Source organism: Myotis nattereri, assembly GCF_964212035.1.
Source record: "Myotis nattereri genome assembly, chromosome: 5".
Lineage (NCBI taxonomy): Eukaryota > Metazoa > Chordata > Mammalia > Chiroptera > Vespertilionidae > Myotis > Myotis nattereri.
The window spans coordinates 90,141,742-90,151,980 of record NC_138080.1 but is presented as its reverse complement, the minus strand read 5'-3'; the positions used below and the strand labels follow the sequence as shown (position 1 = coordinate 90,151,980).

General features: G+C 45.2%; 1 protein-coding gene across 2 annotated transcripts in view; it reads left to right on the top strand.

Annotated features, from left to right (window-relative positions):
* The first annotated feature begins 5,111 nt into the window (after window positions 1–5,111).
* DCTN4 (dynactin subunit 4) overlaps window positions 5,112–10,239 on the top strand; it is a 33,468-nt gene continuing 28,340 nt past the window's right edge. For both annotated transcript variants that reach the window (XM_081091022.1, XM_081091021.1), the window contains exons 1-2: window positions 5,112–5,280; window positions 8,185–8,255. In XM_081091022.1, the coding sequence (XP_080947148.1) occupies window positions 5,146–5,280; window positions 8,185–8,255 (206 nt within the window). In that variant the 5' untranslated portion in view covers window positions 5,112–5,145. The remainder of the gene's footprint in view (window positions 5,281–8,184; window positions 8,256–10,239) is intronic.

The following is a 10,239-nucleotide window of genomic DNA, read 5'->3' as shown; positions in this document are numbered from 1 at the left end:
TTAGAGACTTTGCTCAGCCTCTGCCTGAAGGGCTCTTCTGCCCCATCCACGAGGCCCACTCCCCTCCTCCTTCAACTCTTCCCTCAAATCTTTCCTTCTCACAGGCCTAACCTGACCACCCTATTTAAAATTGTGATCTACTTCCCTTCCCTTGATTCTTCTAAAAAAAGGTGCTGCTTAAAAATAAAAATAAAATATTTTCCAGTTACCGTCTTCCATCTGCCAGCAAGTTTCAGAGAGTTGAAGATGGCATTCATCCATCCAACAGATACTTACTGAATGCCTGCTCTGTGCCAAGCACTGAGCGAGGCAAGAATTCAATCTTCTGCTATTTTATTCAGCTCAACAAGCATTATACTGGTGGTCTCCAGGAGCAAGCCTTTGGGTTGGTTGGGGAATTGTGTCAAGATGGAGATCCAGCCAAGTCAGTGAAGACAACCAACTTGACAGGAAGACCTGTGTTTAAACCCTAGCTTCACCTCTCACTTCCTCAGTGGCCTTGGGAAAGTCCTTTCCTTTTCTGGGCATCAGTTCTCCATCTATAATAATGAAAGCGTGATATGCTAATTAGACCAGATAGCCAAATGACCTTCCGGACGTCATTCTGGGACATCCTTCTGGACGAAGCCACGGCAGCGGGGGCTGAGGCAGAGGCAGTTAGGGGTGATCAGGCAGGCGAGTGGTTAGGGGCAATCAGGCAGGCAGGCAGAGTGGTTAGGGGTGATCAGGCAGGCAGGCAAATGATTAGGGGTGATCAGGCAGGCAGGCAAGTGGTTAGGGGTGATCAGGCAGGCAGGCAAATGATTAGGGGTGATCAGGCAGGCAGGCAAGTGGTTAGGGGTGATCAGGCAGGCAGGCAGGTGAGTGGTTAGGAGCCAGCAGTCCTGGATTGCGAGAGGGTGCAGGCCGGGCTGAGGGACCTGCCCCCCTGCACAAGTTTCGTGCACTGAGCCTCTAGTCTTTAAAATAAAGGGAGTGGACTAGGAAATCTCTACGGTTACTTCTGGCTTTACTGTTTCATGATTTTACTCTTATTTCACTAAGAACTATGGTCTCTTGAGTTGGTTGTGAATCTCAAGGGTGAACAGGCAAACAAGCAGGAGGAGAAGAGTAGAATAGTGTATGGCCATGAACTGTCTGTTATGAGTCAGCACTTTTGGGGCCAGAGGTCTTCCTTAAGCACTAGCAGCCATTGGGTAACAGCTGTGGTGGTTAACCCAAGGCCACCCTGTGCATCCTCCAGCCAAAATAGGATGCCCAGCTCATGTCTCTGTATCCTCAGTAGAGCACAGAGCAAGTGTTCCTTGGTGCCACAGAATTGACATTAGCTTCCAGTTAGTCCACTACGCACAGAGAAGGGAGCATGAGAACAAGCTTTGGTTAGGCTTGAGGTACCCTTGAGAAATTCTTATTAAAACCAAGGGGAGAGCATTCCAAGGATGTTGAAACTCATGTGCCCAAATTGACACAATTCCAGCAAACTTCAAGGGCAAATTGAATAGGCTATCCATTAGCGTCTCATTTTCCCTTGCAGCTGCTTTCTTTTCTTTATTTTTTTAATATATTTTTATTTTTATTTCAGAGAGGACGGGAGAGGGAGAGAGAGACAGAAACATCAGTGATGAGAGAGAATCATCATTTGGCTGCTTCCTGCACGCCCCACACTGGGGATTGAGCCTGCAACCCAGGCATGTGCCCCAACGGGAATCGAACTGTGACCTCCTGATTCATAGGTTGATGATCAAACACTGCGCTACATTGGCTGGGCAACTTTCTTTTCTTTTTAAGTGTTGTTAAAAGAGCAACAAGTTTCCTACTTGGCTATGGGTATGAATGAACTGATATGGTGGGCAAAGAACAGCATTTACAGAATTAGAGAACAGAATATGATACTAGGAGTGAGAAAACCTGTGGGCATGTTCCTTTGACTCTCTGGGCCTCATTTTCTCCATCTGAAAAATACAAGGGTTGAACTAGGATCTTTTTAGTGCGTGATGATTGTAAGCCACCTAGTCTACTCCATCAGGATATTATGGCAATAACAAACTCCAACCCATGGCTTATGTTTTTGTAAGCCTGCAAGCACCAGGGAAGCAGGCTGGCACCGCGCACCTTGGGAACCAAGCCAGGCGTCCTCCTGGGTTACTTCTTTCTCCCTCTGAGCCTCAGTTTCCCGCACTGTAGAATAGAGATGATGATAATAATAACTGCCTCTGTGAAAATTGAATAAGATGATATATATAAGGTTTTGACACAGTGTTCTGCACTCAATAAGAGCTCAGTAAATGTTAGCTAATGTTCAGTTCCATTTGTTCTCAATCACCAAGTCAAATGTCAGACAGTGTTGTAACAATACAGCACTAATACAGCGAGAAAAGCATAGAACTGGTGTCAAGTACTGGTAACATGGGCTCATCTTTGCTAGGTCAGTTCCAAGTGGTCACGTTAGCCCTGACAGGTTTGGCTCAGTGGATGGAGCGTCAGCCTGCGGACTGAAGGGTCCCAGGTTTGATTCCGGTCAAGGGCATGTATCTTGGTTGCAGGCACATCCCCAGTGGGGGGTGTGCAGGAGGCAGCTGATTGATGTTTCTCTCTCATTGATGTGTCTAACTATCCTTCTCCCTTCCTCTCTGTAAAAAAATCAATAAAAATATTAAAAAAGTGGTCATGTTACATATCTAAACCTTAGTTTATGCATTATAAAAATGTAAATGACACCTAAGTTCACTCATTAGTATCATTCCATCATTAATCAATACATATTGAACATCCGCCATACAGTAGTCCCCCCTTATCCATGGAGGATACATTCCAAGACCTCCAGTGGATGCCTGAAACCACGGATAATACTGAACCCCATATATACAGTACTGTTTTTTCCTACATATACATACATTTGCATTTACAGTAAGCACTTTATGGCTTCTCTTTAGCATATCTGAACTGCCAGGATCACTATTCTTCCACTTCAAGGTAATTATTAAGTAAAACAAAGGTGACTGCAATACCACAACTGCGATATCAGTTGATCTGATAACCAAGTCTAAGTGACTAATGGGCTGGTAGTGTATTCAGCATGGGTACGATGGACAAAGGGATGATTCACTTCCTGGGGAGATAGAACGGGACGGAATGAGATTATATCGAACTACTTGGAACAGCTCATGTTTTAAAACTTATGAATTGCTTAATTCTAGAATTTTCCGTTTAATATTTTCCGACCAAGGTTGAAACACAGAAAGTGAAGCTGCAGATAAGGGGTCTACTGTGCAGACTTAATCCTAATGCTAAGTACTTGAAACCTGCAAATGAATGAGTTTTGGCCCCTGCGTGGAAGAGCTCACAGTCTAAGAAATTTCAAATTGTTAAACAGCGAAATAGCACCAGATGTTAGACCAAGGTCCTTGAGTGTTGGCTAAGAAAGAATTTAGAGTTAAGACTCAAATATAAGCAAAAGTTTGTTTAGAATGTCACAGAGATAGAAGAAATGAGCCGTGAAAGAAGTGAGCCAGTAGGACTGTGCGGGCTCAGGAAACAAGTTACAGAGGCAAAAGAAGGGACTTGGAGAGTAGGAAAAAGAAAGTGAAGGTAAGCGCCTCGAGGGAAGGAAGCGGGGAGGAAAGGTCCTCCAGAGAGAAAGAGCCGCCCTCGCCGGTTTGGCTCAGTGGATAGAGCTTCGGCGCACAGACTGAGGGGTCCTGGGTTCAATTCAGGTCAAGAGCACGTACCTCGATTAGAGGCTCAATCCCTGCAGCAGACAACCAATCGACGTGTATCCCACACGATGTTTCTCTCTCTCTGTCTCTCCCCCTCCATTCCACTCTCTCTAAAAAAAAAAAGTTTGGAAAAATATCCTTTGGTGAGGATTAACAAAGAGAGAGAGAGAGAGAGCCGAGTCCTCTATTTTAAGGGCTTATCTGGAGGTTGCAGGGGAGGATCTCAATAGAATATTTATCAGCTTCCTAGGTGCGTCTCCTCAGGGTCCCGGTGTCCACTGGTTGGCTGGTACGAGGTAGGAGGTCATTGAGTCCTTGCCGCTGGTCTTGATGTCAGCCATGGTGTCACCCCGCCTGGCCTTGTTGCTTTTTCAGGCCTGGAGCTGAAACACAACCGAGGCCTATTTGTTACCTCCAGCAGTGGTTCTCAACCTTCCTGATGCCGCGACCCTTTCATACAGTTCCTCATGTTGTGGTGACCCCCAACCATAAAATTATTTTTGTTGCTACTTCATAACTGTAATTTTGCTACTGTTATGAATCGTAATGTAAATATCTGATGTGCAGGATGTCTTTTCAGGGGTCGGAACCCACAGGTTGAGAACCGCTGCCTAGGGCTTCATGCTTAAGGGAGTGGTCCTGCAAGGGCCTGTATAGGAGGCATATGAGGCTATTCTCTGCGCCGCCCCCTTCCTCTTCCAAAGGGGTCAACCACATGACTAGACATGCCAGGGGAGGACGGGCAGGGCAGGGTCTGAACCGCATGACCGGGAGAGGGACGGCCAGGGGGTCTGAACCACACGGTCAGTGATACGCTAGGGTAGGAAAGGTTGCCCTGGGGGTGAGGTCCTTCTAGATACCTGGGGCTTTCGGTGGTACGGGGCCTAGCGTTCCTGCTCCGCTCGTTTGTCTCACTGGCTACTGTACCATTATGAGATGAAGGCTGTGAAAGTCTCCTACAGGCCGGTGACAAGACTATCAGAAGAACGTGCTGGGGTGACTCAGCCTCCGGTTCCCATGGAACTCTATCCCTGAAACCTCCCATCCACCTCTGGATGTGTGCCTGGAAGGTGAGGGCAGGAGAGGCAGCTGTAAATAAAACAAAAGAGCAGCTGCCTTCCTCTGTGCAAGCAACGAAAGGATGGCACTGAGCTTGTCTGGCTTTGATCTGAGGTTCTGTACTTAACCGTAGGCAAGTCTGAGATCCACACAAGCCACTGACGCTCCCTGAACCGCTGAGGGGGGCGGGCCCGCGGCGGGGGAGAAACCGGGGAATCCCTGCTGCGCAGGCGCGTTCGGACTCTCCCGGATGCGTCGGAAACCTGACGTCAAAGTTGACGTAGAAAGACGTAGGGGAGGTGGCGAGGCGAACGCCGGCTCTCGGGTCACGTGACGCGACAGGAGCGTCGTCGGCTCCTCCCTCTCCAAGATGGCGTCCTTGCTGCAATCGGAGCGGGTCCTCTACCTCGTCCAGGGAGAAAAGAAGGTTCGGGCCCCTCTCTCGCAGCTTTACTTCTGCCGCTACTGCAGCGAGCTGCGGTCGCTGGAATGTGTGTCTCACGAGGTAACGCCGTCGTCCCAGGAAGAAGATGGGGAGGGCGGAGGGGGAGGGGGAGGGGGAGAGGCCTTCATATTAGTCACCGCGGCGGGCGGGGAAGTCCCACCGGTCGGAGGCGGATACCATTTTCCTACCTTGCTGATTGGGCTGTTTTCCGTCACTCAGATTTGCCCGAGCTTTAATTTGCTCATAAGTTGTCACTTGGAAAGAAGGGGCGGCCTTGGGTGGGGCTGAGCGGCTCGGCTGGTGGCCGGGCACCCTCTGATTGGACGAACTTGACTTCGGGAAGCCTGGCCGTCTCCTGGGGGTTTGGTGACAGGGTGGGTCCGAGAGAAAAAGGTGTGGGCGTGCTTAGTTCGCGCCACTTGCGGGCTTAGACACTGGCTTTCCACGCTTAATTTGCGTGGAGTGGACGCAGGCATTGGATTCATGCCCCTCCCATCCTGGAAGTTCTGCCTCCACGTTGGCCGGAAACTGGCCCCTGTGTCCGGGCTCAGGCCGAGGCCTGCCTGCCGCAGGGATGGGGCGAGCTGAGCGAAAGCGTTGCGAGTCGGGCAGGCCGTGCAGGAAGCTGGAAGTGTTTCATTAACAGCGCTTCCCCCGGGAGGAGGGTGCTGTCGTCTTTCCCAGCAAATGGGCGCTGGGGTGGGATTGTTAGAAGGTAGAAGACCCCACCCCGTGAAAAATCACCCAGTCCTGCAGCGCAGGGCACATGTCCGTTATTCAGGAAGCTCTGCGGATTCAAAGACGAGAAGACATAAATCCTGCCGTGGAGTAACTCACAGTCTCCCGAAGGAAATGCTAATAGTAATAACAGATACAGTTTATCCAGTACTCTGTGCCATATGCTTTACTTAATCCCCTTTATCTTTCTACAACCCAATGGAGTGGATACCTTTTAAAAAAAAAAGATCATTTTTACAGGTAAAGAAATAGACACATAATGTTAGCGCTAAGTCACACTGGGAGGACCAAGATTTGAAAACGAGTATCCTGACTTAGAACTTCAGTGAAGATCCCTGGACTCTTAAGAAACGCATATGAAAAACATATCCTATACTATAAGCCACTTTACATATTATTATTAATTATTTTGAGGGGGGATATTTTTCACAATATTTTTTTTTTAAATATATTTTATTAATTTTTTATAGAGAGGAAGGGAGAGAGATAGAGAGTTAGAAACATTGATGAGAGAGAAACATCAATCAGCCACCTCCTGCACACTCCCCACTGGGGATGTGCCCGCAACCAAGGTACATGCCCTTGACCGGAATCGAACCTGGGACCTTTCAGTCCGCAGGCCGACGCTCTATCCACTGAGCCAAACCGGTTTCAGCTTTTTCACAATATTAAGAATGGTCAGGCCCAGCTGGTGTTGCTCAGTGGTTAAGTGTCAAACCCGGAGGTCACTGTTTGACTCCCAGTTCATTCCCCGATCAGAGCACATGCCCGGGTTGTGGGTTCAATCCCCAGTGTGGGGCATTCAGGAGGCATCCATTTATATTAAAAATAGATATTTTAAAAGGTCAGGGGAATTATTTAAATAATACAAGAGAAATAAATGCCATTTATGTATAATGTGGTATTGGTTTTTCATGTATTTAACATGGCATTGATTTTTCATGGATTTCTTAACACGTGTGGGGTGTGTGTGTGTGTGTGTGTGTGTGTGTCTGTGTGTATGTATGTGTATGTACACGCACGCCTGTACCTGTGTGTATCTCCTTAGCAGTTCCTTTCTCATTAGATGCTTCCCTGCTCCAGCTCCACCCTTACAATTTGTTGGGTTAGATTCTCCTTTGGTGGTTACTAGGGAGCTCAGTCTTCATGATCTCCAAGGATGTCTTCAGCTATGACACTCAGTCTGTAACTGCATCTTTTACAGACGGTTGTGTACCTGTGAGATACAGGCCGTTAGGGCTTGGGGAAGGATAATACCCGTGAGCAGTCCAGAAGGTTCTAATGGAGAACCTGGATTGGAGCTGCACATGAAGGGACAAGCATTCTTTGGAAAGGGGACGCAAAGGAATGACTTACAGTTTGCCTTTTATGATGAGTCACGGCAAATATTTGTTAGCAATACTATAGCTTATGTTCTGGAAGGTTATTTGAGCAGCAATTGTATTCATCTTTTCAAAGATGGTCCTGTTTATAGCAGATGATGAAAAGAGAAACCAGTTTCTATAGTATTTATGTTCAAGTGAATCTGTCTTTCCATCTGCAGGTGGCTACAGTTCTAGAATTGTCAAATAGAATCTGCCTACATTTAAGAAAATAATTATTCAGACCTTAAAAAGTACAATGAATTTAATTTGTATACTGTGTTTTTGAGTTAAATACAATAGTTTAGCTTAATAGTTTAATTTGTCGTTTAAATATCTCTAATTGATTGGCTGTAGCTGACTTTGTAAATGATAATTTATACTGCTCTTCAGTGAACATGTATTGCTTCAGTAATGAGAAAACCTTTAAAGTATCTCACAATTTAAGTGTGGTCAAATTACTACAATCCAATAAAGCTAAACCAGGTAGAAGAATAATTGATCACATTTTTACAAATTAGGTTATTTTATTTATTAATCTATTATTTAGGTTATTATAGAGTTCTTCTTTTACATAGGTAATTTTTAACACATCTAATTCATAAAACCCTGATGAAAGGGCACAGGAAAGATCATAAAGGAAAAATAGAAGGTTTACAAAATGTGGATGGTTTGAAAAAACAAAGGTGATTGAGGAATAAAACCTGAGCTGAAAACAATTTAGGTTCTCTGCCAGGTGAGTGATTTCTCACCGTCTGCTTCAGTATGATAATGTACTTCACATTTTACTGCTTGGCAGAGACATACACACAAGCTAAACTGACTTTCCTTTCCTCTGATTTTTTGATTTCTTGTTTCTTTCTAGGTGGACTCTCATTATTGCCCCAGTTGCTTAGAAAATATGCCATCGGCTGAAGCCAAACTAAAAAAGAACAGGTAAGACCAGGATTCATTTTTTGTTTTCTCAATTATTATTATTATTTTTTAAAATATATTTTATTGATTTTTTACAGAGAGGAAGGGAGAGGGTTAGAGAGCCAGAAACATCGATGAGAGAGAAACATCGATCAGCTGCCTCCTGCAAGCCCCCCACTGGGGATGTGCCCGCAACCAAGGTACATGCCCCTGACCGGAATCGAACCCAGGACCCTTGAGTCCGCAGGCCGACGCTCTATCCACTGAGCCAAACCGGTTCTGGCATGTTTTCTCAATTATTTTTGTAACAGCTGGTAAGAAAACACATGGAACTAACTCTTTCTTAACTAGCTCTTTTCATTTTTTTGCATCACCTTTGCCACAGATAAACTATCCTTTAAATAAACTTTCCATTTTAGAACAGTTTTGGATTAAGAATTATTGTGAAGATGATACAGAGAATTCCCTTTTACCCCATACCCAGTGTCCCCTACTGTTAACTTCTTACATTAGAATGGTGTATTTGTCTCAATTACTGAACAATACTGGTACATTATTGTTAAATAAACTCCACATTTTATTCAGATTTACTTAGTTTTTTTCATAATCTCCTTTTTCTGTTCCAGGATCCTATTTAGGATATCCATGTTATGTTTAATGGTTATGTCTCCTTAGGCTCCCATTGTTGTGACATCCTCTTAGACTTTCCTTGGTTTTGATGACCTTAAAAGTTTTGAATAGTGGTCAGATACATTGTAGAATGCCCCTCCGTTGAAATGTGTCTGTTTTTCACATCAGCTAGGGGAATGTATTTTGGGGGAGGAGGATGACTGAGGTAAAGTGTATCTCTCAGCATATCAAGGAAACAGACTTTCAATATGAATCTCAACTGTTGATGTTAACCTTGATTACCTGGCTTTATCTAGTGCATGTCAGGTTTCTCCCATGTAAAGTTACTCCCCTCCTCCCCTCCTTTTCCCTGCTGTACTCTTTAGAAGGAGAACTATCTCAGCCCACACTTAAATAGTAGAAAGTTATGCTCCCCCTCTTGAGGGTTGTCTATATAAATTATTTGGAATTCTTTTGCATGAAAGATATTTCTCCTCTTCTCCACTTATTTAAGTAATCATTTACTTAAAGCAGACCAGCTCCTGGATATTTATTTTATACCTTAGGATAAGTTATAATCCAATACTACTTTTTTTTTTAATTTTTTTAATATATTTTATTGGTTTTTTACAGAGAGGAAGGGAGAGAGATAGAGAGTTAGAAACATCGACGAGAGAGAAACATCGATCAGCTGCCTCCTGCACATCTCCCACTGGGGATGTGCCCGCAACCCAGGCACATGCCCCCGACCGGAATCGAACCCGGGACCCTCCAGTCCGTAGGCCGACGCTCCATCCACTGAGCCAAACCGGTTCCAGCCCAATACTACTTTTTTTTGCTCAAATTTTCTACCTTTGGCTGTTGGTAACTTTTCAGTAGACTATTGTATCCCTTTGACTTAACCCCGGTCATTGTTTGTGGGGGGTTGTTTGTTCATTCATTAGAGCACTTCCTTACTTTCTGGTACTACAAAATACTCTAGGCTCATCGTGTGTACTTTCTGCCTCACTCCTAGAATTAGCCATTTCTCCAAGGAACCCTGGTTCCTTTTATTGGAGAATGAAATTAAAAACCAAGATCTGGCCCAGCTAGTGTGGCTCAGCGGTTGAGCATTGACCCAGAAACAAAGAGGTCACCAGTTCCATTCCCCGTCAGGACACATGCCCAGGTTGTGGGCTCAATCGGGGTGTGCAAGAGGCAGCCGATCGATGATGTTTCTCTCTCATTCATTGATGTTTCTATCCCTCTCCCTTTCTCTCTCTCTAAAAATTAGTAAAAACATATTTTAAAAACAAAAACCAAGATCTGGATAGTAGGCATGCTCGTTGCTCCTGGGAGCCATTTGGTTTTTTGCTTGATGTGAAAGTCCGTTGCCACACTCACACGCCTACGCCTC